Genomic DNA, 24,659 nt, shown 5'->3' with positions numbered 1-24,659 from the left:
GGAAAAATTTGGGAATTTTTTTTTCTCTAATTTCTATGCTAAAAGATGCGCCTTGGAACGCTCTTTAAAATGCCGTTGGAATTTTTGATCTAGCTGCGCGGGAAGTTACTTTTTTTTAAGTGTGAAGTTTCAAAAACACCCCAATGGGGGGGTATTGGGTGATTTTCGGAAAAATTTGGGAATTTTTTTTTCTCTAATTTCTATGCTAAAAGATGCGGCTTGGAACGCTCTTTAAAATGCCGTTGGAATTTTTGATCTAGCTGCACGGGAAGTTACTTTTTTTTAAGTTTGAAGTTTCGGAAACACCCCAATGGGGGGGTATTTGATGATTTTCGGAAAAATTTGGGAATTTTTTTTTCTCTAATTTCTATGCTAAAAGATGCGCCTTGGAACGCTCTTTAAAATGCCGTTGGAATTTTTGATCTAGCTGCGCGGGAAGTTACTTTTTTTTAAGTGTGAAGTTTCAAAAACACCCCAATGGGGGGGTATTGGGTGATTTTCGGAAAAATTTGGGAATTTTTTTTTCTCTAATTTCTATGCTAAAAGATGCGGCTTGGAACGCTCTTTAAAATGCCGTTGGAATTTTTGATCTAGCTGCACGGGAAGTTACTTTTTTTTAAGTTTGAAGTTTCAAAAACACCTCAATGGGGGGGTATTTGGTGATTTTCGGAAAAATTTGGGAATTTTTTTTTCTCTAATTTCTATGCTAAAAGATGCGCCTTGGAACGCTCTTTAAAATGCCGTTGGAATTTTTGATCTAGCTGCACGGGAAGTTACATTTTTTTAAGTTTGAAGTTTCAAAAACACCCCAATGGGGGGGTATTTGGTGATTTTCGGAAAAATTTGGGAATTTTTTTTTCTCTAATTTCTATGCTAAAAGATGCGGCTTGGAACGCTCTTTAAAATGCCGTTGGAATTTTTGATCTAGCTGCACGGGAAGTTACTTTTTTTTAAGTTTGAAGTTTCAAAAACACCCCAATGGGGGGGTATTTGGTGATTTTCGGAAAAATTTGGGAATTTTTTTTTCTCTAATTTCTATGCTAAAAGATGCGACTTGGAACGCTCTTTAAAATGCCGTTGGAATTTTTGATCTAGCTGCACGGGAAGTTACTTTTTTTTAAGTTTGAAGTTTCAAAAACACCCCAATGGGGGGGTATTGGGTGATTTTCGGAAAAATTTGGGAATTTTTTTTTCTCTAATTTCTATGCTAAAAGATGCGCCTTGGAACGCTCTTTAAAATGCCGTTGGAATTTTTGATCTAGCTGCACGGGAAGTTACTTTTTTTTAAGTTTGAAGTTTCAAAAACACCCCAATGGGGGGGTATTGGGTGATTTTCGGAAAAATTTGCGAATTTTTTTTTCTCTAATTTCTATGCTAAAAGATGCGCCTTGGAACGCTCTTTAAAATGCCGTTGGAATTTTTGATCTAGCTGCGCGGGAAGTTACTTTTTTTTAAGTCTGAAGTTTCAAAAACACCCCAATGGGGGGGTATTGGGTGATTTTCGGAAAAATTTGGGAATTTTTTTTTCTCTAATTTCTATGCTAAAAGATGCGGCTTGGAACGCTCTTTAAAATGCCGTTGGAATTTTTGATCTAGCTGCACGGGAAGTTACTTTTTTTTAAGTTTGAAGTTTCAAAAACACCTCAATGGGGGGGTATTTGGTGATTTTCGGAAAAATTTGGGAATTTTTTTTTCTCTAATTTCTATGCTAAAAGATGCGCCTTGGAACGCTCTTTAAAATGCCGTTGGAATTTTTGATCTAGCTGCACGGGAAGTTACATTTTTTTAAGTTTGAAGTTTCAAAAACACCCCAATGGGGGGGTATTTGGTGATTTTCGGAAAAATTTGGGAATTTTTTTTTCTCTAATTTCTATGCTAAAAGATGCGGCTTGGAACGCTCTTTAAAATGCCGTTGGAATTTTTGATCTAGCTGCACGGGAAGTTACTTTTTTTTAAGTTTGAAGTTTCAAAAACACCCCAATGGGGGGGTATTTGGTGATTTTTCGGAAAAATTTGGGAATTTTTTTTTCTCTAATTTCTATGCTAAAAGATGCGCCTTGGAACGCTCTTTAAAATGCCATTGGAATTTTTGATCTAGCTGCACGGGAAGTTACTTTTTTTTAAGTTTGAAGTTTCAAAAACACCCCAATGGGGGGGTATTGGGTGATTTTCGGAAAAATTTGCGAATTTTTTTTTCTCTAATTTCTATGCTAAAAGATGCGACTTGGAACGCTCTTTAAAATGCCGTTGGAATTTTTGATCTAGCTGCACGGGAAGTTACTTTTTTTTAAGTTTGAAGTTTCAAAAACACCCCAATGGGGGGGTATTGGGTGATTTTCGGAAAAATTTGGGAATTTTTTTTTCTCTAATTTCTATGCTAAAAGATGCGCCTTGGAACGCTCTTTAAAATGCCGTTGGAATTTTTGATCTAGCTGCACGGGAAGTTACTTTTTTTTAAGTTTGAAGTTTCAAAAACACCCCAATGGGGGGGTATTGGGTGATTTTCGGAAAAATTTGCGAATTTTTTTTTCTCTAATTTCTATGCTAAAAGATGCGCCTTGGAACGCTCTTTAAAATGCCGTTGGAATTTTTGATCTAGCTGCACGGGAAGTTACTTTTTTTTAAGTTTGAAGTTTCGGAAACACCCCAATGGGGGGGTATTTGATGATTTTCGGAAAAATTTGGGAATTTTTTTTTCTCTAATTTCTATGCTAAAAGATGCGACTTGGAACGCTCTTTAAAATGCCGTTGGAATTTTTGATCTAGCTGCACGGGAAGTTACTTTTTTTTAAGTTTGAAGTTTCAAAAACACCCCAATGGGGGGGTATTGGGTGATTTTCGGAAAAATTTGGGAATTTTTTTTTCTCTAATTTCTATGCTAAAAGATGCGCCTTGGAACGCTCTTTAAAATGCCGTTGGAATTTTTGATCTAGCTGCACGGGAAGTTACTTTTTTTTAAGTTTGAAGTTTCAAAAACACCCCAATGGGGGGGTATTGGGTGATTTTCGGAAAAATTTGCGAATTTTTTTTTCTCTAATTTCTATGCTAAAAGATGCGCCTTGGAACGCTCTTTAAAATGCCGTTGGAATTTTTGATCTAGCTGCACGGGAAGTTACTTTTTTTTAAGTTTGAAGTTTCAAAAACACCCCAATGGGGGGGTATTTGGTGATTTTCGGAAAAATTTGGGAATTTTTTTTTCTCTAATTTCTATGCTAAAAGATGCGCCTTGGAACGCTCTTTAAAATGCCGTTGGAATTTTTGATCTAGCTGCACGGGAAGTTACTTTTTTTTAAGTTTGAAGTTTCAAAAACACCCCAATGGGGGGGTATTTGGTGATTTTCGGAAAAATTTGGGAATTTTTTTTTCTCTAATTTCTATGCTAAAAGATGCGCCTTGGAACGCTCTTTAAAATGCCGTTGGAATTTTTGATCTAGCTGCACGGGAAGTTACTTTTTTTTAAGTTTGAAGTTTCAAAAACACCCCAATGGGGGGGTATTGGGTGATTTTCGGAAAAATTTGGGAATTTTTTTTTCTCTAATTTCTATGCTAAAAGATGCGCCTTGGAACGCTCTTTAAAATGCCGTTGGAATTTTTGATCTAGCTGCACGGGAAGTTACTTTTTTTTAAGTTTGAAGTTTCAAAAACACCCCAATGGGGGGGTATTTGGTGATTTTCGGAAAAATTTGGGAATTTTTTTTTCTCTAATTTCTATGCTAAAAGATGCGCCTTGGAACGCTCTTTAAAATGCCGTTGGAATTTTTGATCTAGCTGCACGGGAAGTTACTTTTTTTTAAGTTTGAAGTTTCAAAAACACCCCAATGGGGGGGTATTTGGTGATTTTCGGAAAAATTTGGGAATTTTTTTTTCTCTAATTTCTATGCTAAAAGATGCGCCTTGGAACGCTCTTTAAAATGCCGTTGGAATTTTTGATCTAGCTGCACGGGAAGTTACTTTTTTTTAAGTTTGAAGTTTCAAAAACACCCCAATGGGGGGGTATTGGGTGATTTTCGGAAAAATTTGGGAATTTTTTTTTCTCTAATTTCTATGCTAAAAGATGCGCCTTGGAACGCTCTTTAAAATGCCGTTGGAATTTTTGATCTAGCTGCACGGGAAGTTACTTTTTTTTAAGTTTGAAGTTTCAAAAACACCCCAATGGGGGGGTATTTGGTGATTTTCGGAAAAATTTGGGAATTTTTTTTTCTCTAATTTCTATGCTAAAAGATGCGCCTTGGAACGCTCTTTAAAATGCCGTTGGAATTTTTGATCTAGCTGCACGGGAAGTTACTTTTTTTTAAGTTTGAAGTTTCAAAAACACCCCAATGGGGGGGTATTTGGTGATTTTCGGAAAAATTTGGGAATTTTTTTTCTCTAATTTCTATGCTAAAAGATGCGCCTTGGAACGCTCTTTAAAATGCCGTTGGAATTTTTGATCTAGCTGCACGGGAAGTTACTTTTTTTTAAGTTTGAAGTTTCAAAAACACCCCAATGGGGGGGTATTTGGTGATTTTCGGAAAAATTTGGGAATTTTTTTTTCTCTAATTTCTATGCTAAAAGATGCGCCTTGGAACGCTCTTTAAAATGCCGTTGGAATTTTTGATCTAGCTGCACGGGAAGTTACTTTTTTTTAAGTTTGAAGTTTCAAAAACACCCCAATGGGGGGGTATTGGGTGATTTTCGGAAAAATTTGGGAATTTTTTTTTCTCTAATTTCTATGCTAAAAGATGCGCCTTGGAACGCTCTTTAAAATGCCGTTGGAATTTTTGATCTAGCTGCACGGGAAGTTACTTTTTTTTAAGTTTGAAGTTTCAAAAACACCCCAATGGGGGGGTATTTGGTGATTTTCGGAAAAATTTGGGAATTTTTTTTTCTCTAATTTCTATGCTAAAAGATGCGCCTTGGAACGCTCTTTAAAATGCCGTTGGAATTTTTGATCTAGCTGCACGGGAAGTTACATTTTTTTAAGTTTGAAGTTTCAAAAACACCCCAATGGGGGAGTATTTGGTGATTTTCGGAAAAATTTGGGAATTTTTTTTTCTCTAATTTCTATGCTAAAAGATGCGGCTTGGAACGCTCTTTAAAATGCCGTTGGAATTTTTGATCTAGCTGCACGGGAAGTTACTTTTTTTTAAGTTTGAAGTTTCAAAAACACCCCAATGGGGGGGTATTTGGTGATTTTCGGAAAAATTTGGGAATTTTTTTTTCTCTAATTTCTATGCTAAAAGATGCGCCTTGGAACGCTCTTTAAAATGCCATTGGAATTTTTGATCTAGCTGCACGGGAAGTTACTTTTTCTTAAGTTTGAAGTTTCAAAAACACCCCAATGGGGGGGTATTGGGTGATTTTCGGAAAAATTTGGGAATTTTTTTTTCTCTAATTTCTATGCTAAAAGATGCGGCTTGGAACGCTCTTTAAAATGCCGTTGGAATTTTTGATCTAGCTGCACGGGAAGTTACTTTTTTTTAAGTTTGAAGTTTCAAAAACACCCCAATGGGGGGGTATTTGGTGATTTTCGGAAAAATTTGGGAATTTTTTTTTCTCTAATTTCTATGCTAAGAGATGCGCCTTGGAACGCTCTTTAAAATGCCGTTGGAATTTTTGATCTAGCTGCACGGGAAGTTACATTTTTTTAAGTTTGAAGTTTCAAAAACACCCCAATGGGGGGGTATTTGGTGATTTTCGGAAAAATTTGGGAATTTTTTTTTCTCTAATTTCTATGCTAAAAGATGCGGCTTGGAACGCTCTTTAAAATGCCGTTGGAATTTTTGATCTAGCTGCACGGGAAGTTACTTTTTTTTAAGTTTGAAGTTTCAAAAACACCCCAATGGGGGGGTATTTGGTGATTTTCGGAAAAATTTGGGAATTTTTTTTTCTCTAATTTCTATGCTAAAAGATGCGCCTTGGAACGCTCTTTAAAATGCCGTTGGAATTTTTGATCTAGCTGCGCGGGAAGTTACTTTTTTTTAAGTCTGAAGTTTCAAAAACACCCCAATGGGGGGGTATTGGGTGATTTTCGGAAAAATTTGGGAATTTTTTTTTCTCTAATTTCTATGCTAAAAGATGCGGCTTGGAACGCTCTTTAAAATGCCGTTGGAATTTTTGATCTAGCTGCACGGGAAGTTACTTTTTTTTAAGTTTGAAGTTTCAAAAACACCTCAATGGGGGGGTATTTGGTGATTTTCGGAAAAATTTGGGAATTTTTTTTTCTCTAATTTCTATGCTAAAAGATGCGCCTTGGAACGCTCTTTAAAATGCCGTTGGAATTTTTGATCTAGCTGCACGGGAAGTTACATTTTTTTAAGTTTGAAGTTTCAAAAACACCCCAATGGGGGGGTATTTGGTGATTTTCGGAAAAATTTGGGAATTTTTTTTTCTCTAATTTCTATGCTAAAAGATGCGGCTTGGAACGCTCTTTAAAATGCCGTTGGAATTTTTGATCTAGCTGCACGGGAAGTTACTTTTTTTTAAGTTTGAAGTTTCAAAAACACCCCAATGGGGGGGTATTTGGTGATTTTCGGAAAAATTTGGGAATTTTTTTTTCTCTAATTTCTATGCTAAAAGATGCGCCTTGGAACGCTCTTTAAAATGCCATTGGAATTTTTGATCTAGCTGCACGGGAAGTTACTTTTTTTTAAGTTTGAAGTTTCAAAAACACCCCAATGGGGGGGTATTGGGTGATTTTCGGAAAAATTTGGGAATTTTTTTTTCTCTAATTTCTATGCTAAAAGATGCGGCTTGGAACGCTCTTTAAAATGCCGTTGGAATTTTTGATCTAGCTGCACGGGAAGTTACTTTTTTTTAAGTTTGAAGTTTCAAATTCACCCCAATGGGGGGGTATTTGGTGATTTTCGGAAAAATTTGGGAATTTTTTTTTCTCTAATTTCTATGCTAAAAGATGCGCCTTGGAACGCTCTTTAAAATGCCGTTGGAATTTTTGATCTAGCTGCGCGGGAAGTTACTTTTTTTTAAGTTTGAAGTTTCAAAAACACCCCAATGGGGGGGTATTTGGTGATTTTCGGAAAAATTTGGGAATTTTTTTTTCTCTAATTTCTATGCTAAAAGATGCGGCTTGGAACGCTCTTTAAAATGCCGTTGGAATTTTTGATCTAGCTGCACGGGAAGTTACTTTTTTTTAAGTTTGAAGTTTCAAAAACACCCCAATGGGGGGGTATTTGGTGATTTTCGGAAAAATTTGGGAATTTTTTTTTCTCTAATTTCTATGCTAAAAGATGCGCCTTGGAACGCTCTTTAAAATGCCGTTGGAATTTTTGATCTAGCTGCGCGGGAAGTTACTTTTTTTTAAGTCTGAAGTTTCAAAAACACCCCAATGGGGGGGTATTGGGTGATTTTCGGAAAAATTTGGGAATTTTTTTTTCTCTAATTTCTATGCTAAAAGATGCGCCTTGGAACGCTCTTTAAAATGCCGTTGGAATTTTTGATCTAGCTGCGCGGGAAGTTACTTTTTTTTAAGTTTGAAGTTTCAAAAACACCCCAATGGGGGGGTATTTGGTGATTTTCGGAAAAATTTGGGAATTTTTTTTTCTCTAATTTCTATGCTAAAAGATGCGGCTTGGAACGCTCTTTAAAATGCCGTTGGAATTTTTGATCTAGCTGCACGGGAAGTTACTTTTTTTTAAGTTTGAAGTTTCAAAAACACCCCAATGGGGGGGTATTTGGTGATTTTCGGAAAAATTTGGGAATTTTTTTTTCTCTAATTTCTATGCTAAAAGATGCGCCTTGGAACGCTCTTTAAAATGCCGTTGGAATTTTTGATCTAGCTGCGCGGGAAGTTACTTTTTTTTAAGTCTGAAGTTTCAAAAACACCCCAATGGGGGGGTATTGGGTGATTTTCGGAAAAATTTGGGAATTTTTTTTTCTCTAATTTCTATGCTAAAAGATGCGGCTTGGAACGCTCTTTAAAATGCCGTTGGAATTTTTGATCTAGCTGCACGGGAAGTTACTTTTTTTTAAGTTTGAAGTTTCAAAAACACCTCAATGGGGGGGTATTTGGTGATTTTCGGAAAAATTTGGGAATTTTTTTTTCTCTAATTTCTATGCTAAAAGATGCGCCTTGGAACGCTCTTTAAAATGCCGTTGGAATTTTTGATCTAGCTGCACGGGAAGTTACATTTTTTTAAGTTTGAAGTTTCAAAAACACCCCAATGGGGGGGTATTTGGTGATTTTCGGAAAAATTTGGGAATTTTTTTTTCTCTAATTTCTATGCTAAAAGATGCGGCTTGGAACGCTCTTTAAAATGCCGTTGGAATTTTTGATCTAGCTGCACGGGAAGTTACTTTTTTTTAAGTTTGAAGTTTCAAAAACACCCCAATGGGGGGGTATTTGGTGATTTTCGGAAAAATTTGGGAATTTTTTTTTCTCTAATTTCTATGCTAAAAGATGCGCCTTGGAACGCTCTTTAAAATGCCATTGGAATTTTTGATCTAGCTGCACGGGAAGTTACTTTTTTTTAAGTTTGAAGTTTCAAAAACACCCCAATGGGGGGGTATTGGGTGATTTTCGGAAAAATTTGGGAATTTTTTTTTCTCTAATTTCTATGCTAAAAGATGCGGCTTGGAACGCTCTTTAAAATGCCGTTGGAATTTTTGATCTAGCTGCACGGGAAGTTACTTTTTTTTAAGTTTGAAGTTTCAAAAACACCCCAATGGGGGGGTATTTGGTGATTTTCGGAAAAATTTGGGAATTTTTTTTTCTCTAATTTCTATGCTAAAAGATGCGCCTTGGAACGCTCTTTAAAATGCCGTTGGAATTTTTGATCTAGCTGCGCGGGAAGTTACTTTTTTTTAAGTCTGAAGTTTCAAAAACACCCCAATGGGGGGGTATTGGGTGATTTTCGGAAAAATTTGGGAATTTTTTTTTCTCTAATTTCTATGCTAAAAGATGCGGCTTGGAACGCTCTTTAAAATGCCGTTGGAATTTTTGATCTAGCTGCACGGGAAGTTACTTTTTTTTAAGTTTGAAGTTTCAAAAACACCTCAATGGGGGGGTATTTGGTGATTTTCGGAAAAATTTGGGAATTTTTTTTTCTCTAATTTCTATGCTAAAAGATGCGCCTTGGAACGCTCTTTAAAATGCCGTTGGAATTTTTGATCTAGCTGCACGGGAAGTTACTTTTTTTTAAGTTTGAAGTTTCAAAAACACCCCAATGGGGGGGTATTTGGTGATTTTCGGAAAAATTTGGGAATTTTTTTTTCTCTAATTTCTATGCTAAAAGATGCGCCTTGGAACGCTCTTTAAAATGCCGTTGGAATTTTTGATCTAGCTGCGCGGGAAGTTACTTTTTTTTAAGTCTGAAGTTTCAAAAACACCCCAATGGGGGGGTATTGGGTGATTTTCGGAAAAATTTGGGAATTTTTTTTTCTCTAATTTCTATGCTAAAAGATGCGGCTTGGAACGCTCTTTAAAATGCCGTTGGAATTTTTGATCTAGCTGCACGGGAAGTTACTTTTTTTTAAGTTTGAAGTTTCAAAAACACCTCAATGGGGGGGTATTTGGTGATTTTCGGAAAAATTTGGGAATTTTTTTTTCTCTAATTTCTATGCTAAAAGATGCGCCTTGGAACGCTCTTTAAAATGCCGTTGGAATTTTTGATCTAGCTGCACGGGAAGTTACTTTTTTTTAAGTTTGAAGTTTCAAAAACACCCCAATGGGGGGGTATTTGGTGATTTTCGGAAAAATTTGGGAATTTTTTTTTCTCTAATTTCTATGCTAAAAGATGCGCCTTGGAGCGCTCTTTAAAATGCCGTTGGAATTTTTGATCTAGCTGCACGGGAAGTTACTTTTTTTTAAGTTTGAAGTTTCAAAAACACCCCAATGGGGGGGTATTGGGTGATTTTCGGAAAAATTTGGGAATTTTTTTTTCTCTAATTTCTATGCTAAAAGATGCGCCTTGGAGCGCTCTTTAAAATGCCGTTGGAATTTTTGATCTAGCTGCACGGGAAGTTACTTTTTTTTAAGTTTGAAGTTTCAAAAACACCCCAATGGGGGGGTATTGGGTGATTTTCGGAAAAATTTGGGAATTTTTTTTTCTCTAATTTCTATGCTAAAAGATGCGCCTTGGAACGCTCTTTAAAATGCCATTGGAATTTTTGATCTAGCTGCACGGGAAGTTACTTTTTTTTAAGTTTGAAGTTTCAAAAACACCCCAATGGGGGGGTATTGGGTGATTTTCGGAAAAATTTGGGAATTTTTTTTTCTCTAATTTCTATGCTAAAAGATGCGGCTTGGAACGCTCTTTAAAATGCCGTTGGAATTTTTGATCTAGCTGCACGGGAAGTTACTTTTTTTTAAGTTTGAAGTTTCAAAAACACCCCAATGGGGGGGTATTTGGTGATTTTCGGAAAAATTTGGGAATTTTTTTTTCTCTAATTTCTATGCTAAAAGATGCGCCTTGGAACGCTCTTTAAAATGCCGTTGGAATTTTTGATCTAGCTGCGCGGGAAGTTACTTTTTTTTAAGTCTGAAGTTTCAAAAACACCCCAATGGGGGGGTATTGGGTGATTTTCGGAAAAATTTGGGAATTTTTTTTTCTCTAATTTCTATGCTAAAAGATGCGGCTTGGAACGCTCTTTAAAATGCCGTTGGAATTTTTGATCTAGCTGCACGGGAAGTTACTTTTTTTTAAGTTTGAAGTTTCAAAAACACCTCAATGGGGGGGTATTTGGTGATTTTCGGAAAAATTTGGGAATTTTTTTTTCTCTAATTTCTATGCTAAAAGATGCGCCTTGGAACGCTCTTTAAAATGCCGTTGGAATTTTTGATCTAGCTGCACGGGAAGTTACTTTTTTTTAAGTTTGAAGTTTCAAAAACACCCCAATGGGGGGGTATTTGGTGATTTTCGGAAAAATTTGGGAATTTTTTTTTCTCTAATTTCTATGCTAAAAGATGCGCCTTGGAACGCTCTTTAAAATGCCGTTGGAATTTTTGATCTAGCTGCGCGGGAAGTTACTTTTTTTTAAGTCTGAAGTTTCAAAAACACCCCAATGGGGGGGTATTGGGTGATTTTCGGAAAAATTTGGGAATTTTTTTTTCTCTAATTTCTATGCTAAAAGATGCGGCTTGGAACGCTCTTTAAAATGCCGTTGGAATTTTTGATCTAGCTGCACGGGAAGTTACTTTTTTTTAAGTTTGAAGTTTCAAAAACACCTCAATGGGGGGGTATTTGGTGATTTTCGGAAAAATTTGGGAATTTTTTTTTCTCTAATTTCTATGCTAAAAGATGCGCCTTGGAACGCTCTTTAAAATGCCGTTGGAATTTTTGATCTAGCTGCACGGGAAGTTACATTTTTTTAAGTTTGAAGTTTCAAAAACACCCCAATGGGGGGGTATTTGGTGATTTTCGGAAAAATTTGGGAATTTTTTTTTCTCTAATTTCTATGCTAAAAGATGCGGCTTGGAACGCTCTTTAAAATGCCGTTGGAATTTTTGATCTAGCTGCACGGGAAGTTACTTTTTTTTAAGTTTGAAGTTTCAAAAACACCCCAATGGGGGGGTATTTGGTGATTTTCGGAAAAATTTGGGAATTTTTTTTTCTCTAATTTCTATGCTAAAAGATGCGCCTTGGAACGCTCTTTAAAATGCCGTTGGAATTTTTGATCTAGCTGCACGGGAAGTTACTTTTTTTTAAGTTTGAAGTTTCAAAAACACCCCAATGGGGGGGTATTGGGTGATTTTCGGAAAAATTTGGGAATTTTTTTTTCTCTAATTTCTATGCTAAAAGATGCGCCTTGGAACGCTCTTTAAAATGCCGTTGGAATTTTTGATCTAGCTGCACGGGAAGTTACTTTTTTTTAAGTTTGAAGTTTCAAAAACACCCCAATGGGGGGGTATTGGGTGATTTTCGGAAAAATTTGGGAATTTTTTTTTCTCTAATTTCTATGCTAAAAGATGCGCCTTGGAACGCTCTTTAAAATGCCGTTGGAATTTTTGATCTAGCTGCGCGGGAAGTTACTTTTTTTTAAGTTTGAAGTTTCAAAAACACCCCAATGGGGGGGTATTTGGTGATTTTCGGAAAAATTTGGGAATTTTTTTTTCTCTAATTTCTATGCTAAAAGATGCGCCTTGGAACGCTCTTTAAAATGCCGTTGGAATTTTTGATCTAGCTGCACGGGAAGTTACTTTTTTTTAAGTTTGAAGTTTCAAAAACACCCCAATGGGGGGGTATTGGGTGATTTTCGGAAAAATTTGGGAATTTTTTTTTCTCTAATTTCTATGCTAAAAGATGCGCCTTGGAACGCTCTTTAAAATGCCGTTGGAATTTTTGATCTAGCTGCACGGGAAGTTACTTTTTTTTAAGTTTGAAGTTTCAAAAACACCCCAATGGGGGGGTATTGGGTGATTTTCGGAAAAATTTGGGAATTTTTTTTTCTCTAATTTCTATGCTAAAAGATGCGACTTGGAACGCTCTTTAAAATGCCGTTGGAATTTTTGATCTAGCTGCACGGGAAGTTACTTTTTTTTAAGTTTGAAGTTTCAAAAACACCCCAATGGGGGGGTATTTGGTGATTTTCGGAAAAATTTGGGAATTTTTTTTTCTCTAATTTCTATGCTAAAAGATGCGGCTTGGAACGCTCTTTAAAATGCCGTTGGAATTTTTGATCTAGCTGCACGGGAAGTTACTTTTTTTTAAGTTTGAAGTTTCAAAAACACCCCAATGGGGGGGTATTTGGTGATTTTCGGAAAAATTTGGGAATTTTTTTTTCTCTAATTTCTATGCTAAAAGATGCGCCTTGGAACGCTCTTTAAAATGCCGTTGGAATTTTTGATCTAGCTGCACGGGAAGTTACTTTTTTTTAAGTTTGAAGTTTCAAAAACACCCCAATGGGGGGGTATTTGGTGATTTTCGGAAAAATTTGGGAATTTTTTTTTCTCTAATTTCTATGCTAAAAGATGCGCCTTGGAACGCTCTTTAAAATGCCGTTGGAATTTTTGATCTAGCTGCGCGGGAAGTTACTTTTTTTTAAGTTTGAAGTTTCAAAAACACCCCAATGGGGGGGTATTGGGTGATTTTCGGAAAAATTTGGGAATTTTTTTTTCTCTAATTTCTATGCTAAAAGATGCGGCTTGGAACGCTCTTTAAAATGCCGTTGGAATTTTTGATCTAGCTGCACGGGAAGTTACTTTTTTTTAAGTTTGAAGTTTCAAAAACACCCCAATGGGGGGGTATTTGGTGATTTTCGGAAAAATTTGGGAATTTTTTTTTCTCTAATTTCTATGCTAAAAGATGCGCCTTGGAACGCTCTTTAAAATGCCGTTGGAATTTTTGATCTAGCTGCGCGGGAAGTTACTTTTTTTTAAGTTTGAAGTTTCAAAAACACCCCAATGGGGGGGTATTTGGTGATTTTCGGAAAAATTTGGGAATTTTTTTTTCTCTAATTTCTATGCTAAAAGATGCGCCTTGGAGCGCTCTTTAAAATGCCATTGGAATTTTTGATCTAGCTGCACGGGAAGTTACTTTTTTTTAAGTTTGAAGTTTCAAAAACACCCCAATGGGGGGGTATTGGGTGATTTTCGGAAAAATTTGGGAATTTTTTTTTCTCTAATTTCTATGCTAAAAGATGCGCCTTGGAACGCTCTTTAAAATGCCCTTGGAATTTTTGATCTAGCTGCACGGGAAGTTACTTTTTTTTAAGTTTGAAGTTTCAAAAACACCCCAATGGGGGGGTATTGGGTGATTTTCGGAAAAATTTGGGAATTTTTTTTTCTCTAATTTCTATGCTAAAAGATGCGCCTTGGAACGCTCTTTAAAATGCCGTTGGAATTTTTGATCTAGCTGCGCGGGAAGTTACTTTTTTTTAAGTTTGAAGTTTCAAAAACACCCCAATGGGGGGGTATTTGGTGATTTTCGGAAAAATTTGGGAATTTTTTTTCTCTAATTTCTATGCTAAAAGATGCGCCTTGGAACGCTCTTTAAAATGCCGTTGGAATTTTTGGTCTAGCTGCACGGGAAGTTACTTTTTTTTAAGTTTGAAGTTTCGGAAACACCCCAATGGGGGGGTATTTGGTGATTTTCGGAAAAATTTGGGAATTTTTTTTTCTCTAATTTCTATGCTAAAAGATGCGCCTTGGAACGCTCTTTAAAATGCCGTTGGAATTTTTGATCTAGCTGCGCGGGAAGTTACTTTTTTTTAAGTTTGAAGTTTCAAAAACACCCCAATGGGGGGGTATTGGGTGATTTTCGGAAAAATTTGGGAATTTTTTTTTCTCTAATTTCTATGCTAAAAGATGCGCCTTGGAACGCTCTTTAAAATGCCGTTGGAATTTTTGATCTAGCTGCGCGGGAAGTTACTTTTTTTTAAGTTTGAAGTTTCAAAAACACCCCAATGGGGGGGTATTTGGTGATTTTCGGAAAAATTTGGGAATTTTTTTTCTCTAATTTCTATGCTAAAAGATGCGCCTTGGAACGCTCTTTAAAATGCCGTTGGAATTTTTGGTCTAGCTGCACGGGAAGTTACTTTTTTTTAAGTTTGAAGTTTCGGAAACACCCCAATGGGGGGGTATTTGGTGATTTTCGGAAAAATTTGGGAATTTTTTTTTCTCTAATTTCTATGCTAAAAGATGCGCCTTGGAACGCTCTTTAAAATGCCGTTGGAATTTTTGATCTAGCTGCGCGGGAAGTTACTTTTTTTTAAGTTTGAAGTTTCAAAAACACCCCAATGGGGGGGTATTGGGTGATTTTCGGAAAAATTTGGGAATTTTTTTTTCTCTAATTTCTATGCTAAAAGATGCGGCTTGGAACGCTCTTTAAAATGCCGTTGGAATTTTTGATCTAGCTGCACGGGAAGTTACTTTTTTTTAAGTTTGAAGTTTCAAAAACACCCCAATGGGGGGGTATTTGGTGATTTTCGGAAAAATTTGGGAATTTTTTTTTCTCTAATTTCTATGCTAAAAGATGCGGCTTGGAACGCTCTTTAAAGTGCCGTTGGAATTTTTGATCTAGCTGCACGGGAAGTTACTTTTTTTTAAGTTTGAAGTTTCAAAAACACCCCAATGGGGGGGTATTTGGTGATTTTCGGAAAAATTTGGGAATTTTTTTTTCTCTAATTTCTATGCTAAAAGATGCGCCTTGGAACGCTCTTTAAAATGCCGTTGGAATTTTTGATCTAGCTGCGCGGGAAGTTACTTTTTTTTAAGTTTGAAGTTTCAAAAACACCCCAATGGGGGGGTATTTGGTGATTTTCGGAAAAATTTGGGAATTTTTTTTTCTCTAATTTCTATGCTAAAAGATGCGCCTTGGAGCGCTCTTTAAAATGCCGTTGGAATTTTTGATCTAGCTGCACGGGAAGTTACTTTTTTTTAAGTTTGAAGTTTCAAAAACACCCCAATGGGGGGGTATTGGGTGATTTTCGGAAAAATTTGGGAATTTTTTTTTCTCTAATTTCTATGCTAAAAGATGCGCCTTGGAACGCTCTTTAAAATGCCGTTGGAATTTTTGATCTAGCTGCGCGGGAAGTTACTTTTTTTTAAGTTTGAAGTTTCAAAAACACCCCAATGGGGGGGTATTTGGTGATTTTCGGAAAAATTTGGGAATTTTTTTTCTCTAATTTCTATGCTAAAAGATGCGCCTTGGAACGCTCTTTAAAATGCCGTTGGAATTTTTGGTCTAGCTGCACGGGAAGTTACTTTTTTTTAAGTTTGAAGTTTCGGAAACACCCCAATGGGGGGGTATTTGGTGATTTTCGGAAAAATTTGGGAATTTTTTTTTTCTCTAATTTCTATGCTAAAAGATGCGCCTTGGAACGCTCTTTAAAATGCCGTTGGAATTTTTGATCTAGCTGCGCGGGAAGTTACTTTTTTTTAAGTTTGAAGTTTCAAAAACACCCCAATGGGGGGGTATTGGGTGATTTTCGGAAAAATTTGGGAATTTTTTTTTCTCTAATTTCTATGCTAAAAGATGCGGCTTGGAACGCTCTTTAAAATGCCGTTGGAATTTTTGATCTAGCTGCACGGGAAGTTACTTTTTTTTAAGTTTGAAGTTTCAAAAACACCCCAATGGGGGGGTATTTGGTGATTTTCGGAAAAATTTGGGAATTTTTTTTTCTCTAATTTCTATGCTAAAAGATGCGGCTTGGAACGCTCTTTAAAGTGCCGTTGGAATTTTTGATCTAGCTGCACGGGAAGTTACTTTTTTTTAAGTTTGAAGTTTCAAAAACACCCCAATGGGGGGGTATTTGGTGATTTTCGGAAAAATTTGGGAATTTTTTTTTCTCTAATTTCTATGCTAAAAGATGCGCCTTGGAACGCTCTTTAAAATGCCGTTGGAATTTTTGATCTAGCTGCGCGGGAAGTTACTTTTTTTTAAGTTTGAAGTTTCAAAAACACCCCAATGGGGGGGTATTTGGTGATTTTCGGAAAAATTTGGGAATTTTTTTTTCTCTAATTTCTATGCTAAAAGATGCGCCTTGGAGCGCTCTTTAAAATGCCGTTGGAATTTTTGATCTAGCTGCACGGGAAGTTACTTTTTTTTAAGTTTGAAGTTTCAAAAACACCCCAATGGGGGGGTATTGGGTGATTTTCGGAAAAATTTGGGAATTTTTTTTTCTCTAATTTCTATGCTAAAAGATGCGCCTTGGAACGCTCTTTAAAATGCCGTTGGAATTTTTGATCTAGCTGCACGGGAAGTTACTTTTTTTTAAGTTTGAAGTTTCAAAAACACCCCAATGGGGGGGTATTGGGTGATTTTCGGAAAAATTTGGGAATTTTTTTTTCTCTAATTTCTATGCTAAAAGATGCGCCTTGGAACGCTCTTTAAAATGCCGTTGGAATTTTTGATCTAGCTGCACGGGAAGTTACTTTTTTTTAAGTTTGAAGTTTCAAAAACACCCCAATGGGGGGGTATTGGGTGATTTTCGGAAAAATTTGGGAATTTTTTTTTCTCTAATTTCTATGCTAAAAGATGCGACTTGGAACGCTCTTTAAAATGCCGTTGGAATTTTTGATCTAGCTGCACGGGAAGTTACTTTTTTTTAAGTTTGAAGTTTCAAAAACACCCCAATGGGGGGGTATTTGGTGATTTTCGGAAAAATTTGGGAATTTTTTTTTCTCTAATTTCTATGCTAAAAGATGCGGCTTGGAACGCTCTTTAAAATGCCGTTGGAATTTTTGATCTAGCTGCACGGGAAGTTACTTTTTTTTAAGTTTGAAGTTTCAAAAACACCCCAATGGGGGGGTATTTGGTGATTTTCGGAAAAATTTGGGAATTTTTTTTTCTCTAATTTCTATGCTAAAAGATGCGGCTTGGAACGCTCTTTAAAATGCCGTTGGAATTTTTGATCTAGCTGCACGGGAAGTTACTTTTTTTTAAGTTTGAAGTTTCAAAAACACCCCAATGGGGGGGTATTTGGTGATTTTCGGAAAAATTTGGGAATTTTTTTTTCTCTAATTTCTATGCTAAAAGATGCGGCTTGGAACGCTCTTTAAAATGCCGTTGGAATTTTTGATCTAGCTGCACGGGAAGTTACTTTTTTTTAAGTTTGAAGTTTCAAAAACACCCCAATGGGGGGGTATTTGGTGATTTTCGGAAAAATTTGGGAATTTTTTTTTCTCTAATTTCTATGCTAAAAGATGCGCCTTGGAACGCTCTTTAAAATGCCGTTGGAATTTTTGATCTAGCTGCGCGGGAAGTTACTTTTTTTTAAGTTTGAAGTTTCAAAAACACCCCAATGGGGGGGTATTGGGTGATTTTCGGAAAAATTTGCGAATTTTTTTTTCTCTAATTTCTATGCTAAAAGATGCGCCTTGGAACGCTCTTTAAAATGCCGTTGGAATTTTTGATCTAGCTGCACGGGAAGTTACTTTTTTTTAAGTTTGAAGTTTCAAAAACACCCCAATGGGGGGGTATTTGGTGATTTTCGGAAAAATTTGGGAATTTTTTTTTCTCTAATTTCTATGCTAAAAGATGCGGCTTGGAACGCTCTTTAAAATGCCGTTGGAATTTTTGATCTAGCTGCACGGGAAGTTACTTTTTTTTAAGTTTGAAGTTTCAAAAACACCCCAATGGGGGGGTATTTGGTGATTTTCGGAAAAATTTGGGAATTTTTTTTTCTCTAATTTCTATGCTAAAAGATGCGCCTTGGAACGCTCTTTAAAATGCCGTTGGAATTTTTGATCTAGCTGCGCGGGAAGTTACTTTTTTTTAAGTTTGAAGTTTCAAAAACACCCCAATGGGGGGGTATTTGGTGATTTTCGGAAAAATTTGGGAATTTTTTTTTCTCTAATTTCTATGCTAAAAGATGCGCCTTGGAGCGCTCTTTAAAATGCCATTGGAATTTTTGATCTAGCTGCACGGGAAGTTACTTTTTTTTAAGTTTGAAGTTTCAAAAACACCCCAATGGGGGGGTATTTGGTGATTTTCGGAAAAATTTGGGAATTTTTTTTTCTCTAATTTCTATGCTAAAAGATGCGGCTTGGAACGCTCTTTAAAATGCCGTTGGAATTTTTGATCTAGCTGCACGGGAAGTTACTTTTTTTTAAGTTTGAAGTTTCAAAAACACCCCAATGGGGGGGTATTTGGTGATTTTCGGAAAAATTTGGGAATTTTTTTTTCTCTAATTTCTATGCTAAAAGATGCGGCTTGGAACGCTCTTTAAAATGCCGTTGGAATTTTTGATCTAGCTGCACGGGAAGTTACTTTTTTTTAAGTTTGAAGTTTCAAAAACACCCCAATGGGGGGGTATTTGGTGATTTTCGGAAAAATTTGGGAATTTTTTTTTCTCTAATTTCTATGCTAAAAGATGCGCCTTGGAACGCTCTTTAAAATGCCGTTGGAATTTTTGATCTAGCTGCGCGGGAAGTTACTTTTTTTTAAGTTTGAAGTTTCAAAAACACCCCAATGGGGGGGTATTGGGTGATTTTCGGAAAAATTTGCGAATTTTTTTTTCTCTAATTTCTATGCTAAAAGATGCGCCTTGGAACGCTCTTTAAAATGCCGTTGGAATTTTTGATCTAGCTGCACGGGAAGTTACTTTTTTTTAAGTTTGAAGTTTCAAAAACACCCCAATGGGGGGGTATTTGGTGATTTTCGGAAAAATTTGGGAATTTTTTTTTCTCTAATTTCTATGCTAAAAGATGCGGCTTGGAACGCTCTTTAAAATGCCGTTGGAATTTTTGATCTAGCTGCACGGGAAGTTACTTTTTTTTAAGTTTGAAGTTTCAAAAACACCCCAATGGGGGGGTATTTGGTGATTTTCGGAAAAATTTGGGAATTTTTTTTTCTCTAATTTCTATGCTAAAAGATGCGCCTTGGAACGCTCTTTAAAATGCCGTTGGAATTTTTGATCTAGCTGCGCGGGAAGTTACTTTTTTTTAAGTTTGAAGTTTCAAAAACACCCCAATGGGGGGGTATTTGGTGATTTTCGGAAAAATTTGGGAATTTTTTTTCTCTAATTTCTATGCTAAAAGATGCGCCTTGGAACGCTCTTTAAAATGCCGTTGGAATTTTTGGTCTAGCTGCACGGGAAGTTACTTTTTTTTAAGTTTGAAGTTTCGGAAACACCCCAATGGGGGGGTATTTGGTGATTTTCGGAAAAATTTGGGAATTTTTTTTTCTCTAATTTCTATGCTAAAAGATGCGCCTTGGAACGCTCTTTAAAATGCCGTTGGAATTTTTGATCTAGCTGCGCGGGAAGTTACTTTTTTTTAAGTTTGAAGTTTCAAAAACACCCCAATGGGGGGGTATTGGGTGATTTTCGGAAAAATTTGGGAATTTTTTTTTCTCTAATTTCTATGCTAAAAGATGCGGCTTGGAACGCTCTTTAAAATGCCGTTGGAATTTTTGATCTAGCTGCACGGGAAGTTACTTTTTTTTAAGTTTGAAGTTTCAAAAACACCCCAATGGGGGGGTATTTGGTGATTTTCGGAAAAATTTGGGAATTTTTTTTTCTCTAATTTCTATGCTAAAAGATGCGCCTTGGAACGCTCTTTAAAATGCCGTTGGAATTTTTGATCTAGCTGCACGGGAAGTTACTTTTTTTTAAGTTTGAAGTTTCAAAAACACCCCAATGGGGGGGTATTGGGTGATTTTCGGAAAAATTTGCGAATTTTTTTTTCTCTAATTTCTATGCTACAAGATGCGCCTTGGAACGCTCTTTAAAATGCCGTTGGAATTTTTGATCTATCAGAACTATCTAGGTATGTGAAATTGTATTTCATATTTTTTTGTTATAATTTTATATACAATTTTATAGTTCTATAATATATATCTCTTTTGTTGTAGTAATACATATGCAGAAGAGGCTGTAAAAGTTGAAGAAGAGAATAGGTAATATATACTAATAGAATAATTAAAATTATATTTTATATTGTTTTGTAATTTTCTATAATACATATTTGTTTGTTGTAGTATTACATATGCAGAAGGGGCTATAAAAGTTGAAGAAGAGAATAGGTAATATATATTAATAGAATAATGAGTTTATGTATTTTTAATTAGTAAATTTATAAATTATACCTAAATTGTTTTCAGGAATACAAAAACCTCTAAAATAATTCTGCCAACTTGCCATTCTGCTGCTAGTAATTTCGAGACAGAAGTAATGAAACCGTAAGTTTATACTTTTACTGTATTTTATTTTATTTTATTTCATATTATTTTGTTGTTTATTTTGTGTTAGCTAATTTATAATTATATAATTTTATATTATATATTTAAAAATCCTTTTTAATGAATCTAACGGATTTGAATATTACAGAGGCACATCTGCTGAGGAGCCAGGAACAAGCCTGATGACGACTCATACAAAGAGATCATTAGATGATAGTTTCAGAATAAAAAAATTACATGAACAAGTTAAAAGATTAAAAACGCAAAATAATGCATTGCGTACACAAATTCGGCGATTACATGCGAAGGAAAGGGAAAGAAAATCAGTCAGCCCAAGTAGACAAGACGAATATAATAATTTGAGGGAATTAGGTCGTAAGTTATTACCGGAAGATTTTAATAGATTATTAACAGCACAAATAGATGCACAATGTAAAAGTAAACATGGCAAAAGATATATGTTTGTTACCGATATATTTGTATACATAGGTATTAAGTATATATAAAATAACTTTAAAATAAATTTTAAAATAAAATATACAATGTATAATATATTTTTTGTATTTTTCATTATATTTTTTCTTGTTTATCTTGTATAATATTTATGTTCTTACATTTTTATAGTCATAGTAACATGTGTATTTTATATTTTTTCGATTTTTGCTTTCTTTCCTTGTTTTTCAGTGTATTAGAAATAATACATTTATTATTTTTATTAAATTTTGATTAACTAAACGTAAAAATAAGTTGGGCAGATAGAGAGTAAAAAAATGCAAGTGAGATTGAAATCCAGGTGGCACTGCGATTAGGTAGCTTCTGTCGCGCATGCGCACTCAATTTTATGGTACACCGACATCAAAGGTGCCGACAGAGAGTTTCGCTACTGTATACTGTGCTACTAGCTTTACGCGAAAAATTCGTCTCTCCTTATGATCTGTACCTGTTATTTACAGAAAACATTTTGAACGAAACAAGTAGTGTATATACCAGTAAGATCTTTCTATTCATTTATCAATATTTACAGTGGAGAATTTTCAGACGAGTTGATTAATTTGAACATTGTATCAACATTACATGTATCGTTAGAAATGCAAGACGTTCACAATGATCAAAATATTTAAGGGGCTGGAAGAAATCTCATTTAAAATGACAATTAATCGAATGCATCGTCACACTGTGCGGAAAAAAACTAGTAATTATTAAGATTTTGTATTGTATATGCATAAACTTACTCTTTATATTTGTACATTTTTATACCAAAGTTTATATCGTGTAAGATGGTGCTGAAGTATAACTATTTCTTTTATGCGAATGTGTGTCATGTTTGTAAGAGATTTGGCAATGGAATTACTTTAAAAAGATGTAGTAATTGTACTATGATCTCTTATTGTTGTAAGGAACATCAAAGAATTCATTGGTCACAGCACAAAGATTTGTGCAACGTGGTATGTAATATTTTAAGAAACAATAAAACATTGATTTCTTTAAGTAATGGGCAAAACATTGCTATGGAAAACTGGGCTCAAATGAAAATGAATCTTATGTTACTAGTAATGATAAAGATTGGTAGAAAATTAGAGCACTACGAGGAGCAAATGTTCAAATTTCTTAGATCATGCATTGTGTGCCATGATCAAAATATAAATGCTCTTGTCAATTGTCCAAATTGCCCAAATGCTAGTTTTTGTGCAAAACACAAGGATGACACTGTCCACACGAAATTTTGTAGTCTAATAAATTTATGCTTTAATTTAGATGTTATCACGATAACGCACAAAAGGAAATTACCAGAGATAAAATTACTATATCATACAGATATTATAAATTTACCACAGAGTATGAAAGATTTTATAGACCTTTACATTGAACCGCAAACAGATTCACAGATATCGGCACAAGAAGAAACAATAATTAATGCTGAATATCTCAGCAGACCGTTAACATTTCTCTATGCAATGCAAAAGTTAGAATATCCTTTAAAGGATGATAGCATCATTATAAATATCATTGCAGCCAATATTGTAGACATTGATAGTTTAGAACTTTGGGAAATTTTATTGCATTGGATAGCTGGCATAAAAACATTGAATATTTTTTTAATAGGACCCGAATTGTATTCGAGTTCTATGCAAATGACACTATGTAGAAGTTGTCAAGAAAAAAACAAACAACTTTTAATACAAATCTATGGTATGCTTTATGAGAATTACATAGAGATCTATTCGCATACAAAACCAAATTTTATCATCGGATATAATGCAGGAATACATGAATGCGAAGATTTTGAATCTAAAAACGATACATGGAGACGATCGTTGCAAATGATAGCCGAGCAAAACAGTCCACTTATTTTAACATCTTATACTTTAACAGAAGCCAAAAAAGACCGAATCAGACTTAACGAAGTTTTGAATAAACGTGTAAAGCATATATACTTTGGACAAAATCCATATTCTAGTTTAAGACCATACAGAGATTTTGAAACAGAGGGAATATATTATCAGAACCAGTTTATAATAATTTACAAGCATTTAAAAGCATTACAGTAATCTCTATTCAGAAAGGATAAAGATTGTAATAACTATGAATTGATGATATTTATTGATGATATTAATGTATATGTGTGAACTGTAATGATAATTTTCGAACTACTTTTAGAGGTTAATTTTATAATGTACTATATTTTAGAATGATTTATATGCATGTTTACAGTTTTTCTATCAATTTACTATTTAATAAATAATAAAAAATTCTACTCTCTTGATCTACTTTGTAAGAAAAATTATGAAAACATATCGACCTAAAAATGTCACTAAAACTCATCGATCATTTCATTAATAATCCATTACTTTCCAAATTGCATTTAATTTTTGTTTTGTAATGCCTTTTTATGAATGTGTGATTAATGTAATCTCCAATTCTCTCTAAATTCTTTTATTTTCTATAAATTAAAATATTGTATAGAGCAGAGCGACAAATCAATCGAGTACCTTGCTGGTCTCGCGTGTATTGAAGATGTCATGCTCATAAACATTCTTTCCTTTGATATTGTCACGAGTGTAATAAACAATTTAAAAATATAATTGCCTACGGCACTTTGTTGTACATGCGAGTTTTTTCAAATATTTGAATAATAATGGCAGAAATCGAATGGCCGTGGCAATATAGCTTTCCTCCTTTCTTCACGTAAGTATTAATAGGTTAGAGAATCATTTTGTGTGAATTTTAAACTTATTATAAATACTAATTATAAATTTAATTAAGTGTTACTATTGAAGTTTAATATACGAAATAATCAACTACTTTTTCAGTCTTCAACCGCATTCAGATACTAGAGCTAAACAATTAGCAGCATGGAAAAGTTTAATATTAGAATACTACCGTGTTACAAAACAAGCAATTGTAGACATAAGAGAAGTGGATTCGAGTCCATTATTTAACAATACTACAATTAATCGTATCCTTTTTTCATAGTCGATAAATAAATAATATAACAAACTTGTAATATATCTGCAACTTTGTTCCTTAATATATCTGATAGGAAAGTTACCATCAGAAGCAATCTTATTGATACTCGAAGAATTGGCAAAATCAGGAAATGCAAGTCCATTGAATAAGACAAAGCAGAGATGGTTAGTTTATTGGCACAGTCTGGAAGAATGGGGTGAAATTATTTATAATTGGGCGCAAGAAAATGGATTTATCGGTTCTGTATGCACATTATTTGAATTGACACAAGGAGAAGATACAGTAGAGCAAGGTATGCATTTATGTTAAATAAAATAATGGTTTTTAAATTAAGATCTACCTATTTGTAGAATTTCATGGACTTGATACAGAAGTATTGATCAGAGCACTTAGAACATTGGAAACAAACAAAAAAGCAGAGTTAATTCTTTTCGATGATAATCAAGGTGTTAAGTTCTTTTGAATACATAGCTGTACAAAAGAATTACATAGTAAGTGTAAATACAAATATCCGCTGCCTTTAAGCTATGTATGTTTATAATTAAGCAAGCATATTTCGTATATTTTTAAAGCTATAATTAAGTAACAAAGGAAGTCATAAGTTATAATGCATTTAAATTTTAATTACAAAAAAAA

At 34.8% G+C, this 24,659-nt stretch overlaps 3 protein-coding genes and 1 long non-coding RNA gene across 8 annotated transcripts in view; 3 read left to right on the top strand and 1 right to left on the bottom strand.

Moving 5' to 3' along the window:
• The window catches only part of LOC143433587 (uncharacterized), a 38,980-nt gene extending 15,312 nt beyond the window's left edge, over nt 1–23,668 (bottom strand). Inside the window, exon 1 of the mRNA XM_076910997.1 lies at nt 23,546–23,668. Coding sequence (XP_076767112.1) covers nt 23,546–23,589 — 44 coding nt within the window. The 5' untranslated portion in view covers nt 23,590–23,668. The remainder of the gene's footprint in view (nt 1–23,545) is intronic.
• Nucleotides 21,622–23,649, top strand: LOC143433599 (uncharacterized). The gene is made up of 2 exons (XR_013103136.1): nt 21,622–21,747; nt 23,520–23,649. It is a non-coding gene; the product is annotated as an uncharacterized LOC143433599 (long non-coding RNA).
• On the top strand, nt 21,745–23,155 carry LOC143433565 (uncharacterized). The gene has a single exon (XM_076910932.1). It carries the CDS (start codon nt 21,833–21,835, stop codon nt 23,102–23,104), a length of 1,272 nt encoding a protein of 423 aa, XP_076767047.1. The 5' UTR covers nt 21,745–21,832; the 3' UTR covers nt 23,105–23,155.
• Vps25 (vacuolar protein sorting 25) overlaps nt 23,605–24,659 on the top strand; it is a 55,228-nt gene continuing 54,173 nt past the window's right edge. For 2 of the 5 annotated variants that reach the window (XM_076910983.1, XM_076910972.1), the window contains exons 1-4: nt 23,605–23,741; nt 23,867–24,012; nt 24,097–24,315; nt 24,374–24,514. In XM_076910983.1, the coding sequence (XP_076767098.1) occupies nt 23,692–23,741; nt 23,867–24,012; nt 24,097–24,315; nt 24,374–24,486 (528 nt within the window). In that variant the 5' untranslated portion in view covers nt 23,605–23,691 and the 3' untranslated portion in view covers nt 24,487–24,514. Of the gene's footprint in view, nt 23,742–23,866; nt 24,013–24,096; nt 24,316–24,373; nt 24,548–24,595; nt 24,625–24,659 lie in introns of those variants that run through there. The other 3 variants (XM_076910962.1, XM_076910953.1, XM_076910945.1) reach the window with 3 other exon arrangements.

Source organism: Xylocopa sonorina, chromosome 1 (genome assembly GCF_050948175.1).
Source record: "Xylocopa sonorina isolate GNS202 chromosome 1, iyXylSono1_principal, whole genome shotgun sequence".
Classification (NCBI taxonomy): domain Eukaryota; kingdom Metazoa; phylum Arthropoda; class Insecta; order Hymenoptera; family Apidae; genus Xylocopa; species Xylocopa sonorina.
The sequence above is the reverse complement of the archived record's forward strand: the minus strand, read 5'-3'. Positions and strand labels throughout refer to the sequence as shown.

What these genes read in the sequence shown, in the direction of transcription:
- LOC143433565 (XM_076910932.1), top strand. Translation starts at nt 21,833, where the DNA reads ATGGTGCTGAAGTATAACTATTTCTTTTATGCGAATGTGTGTCATGTT.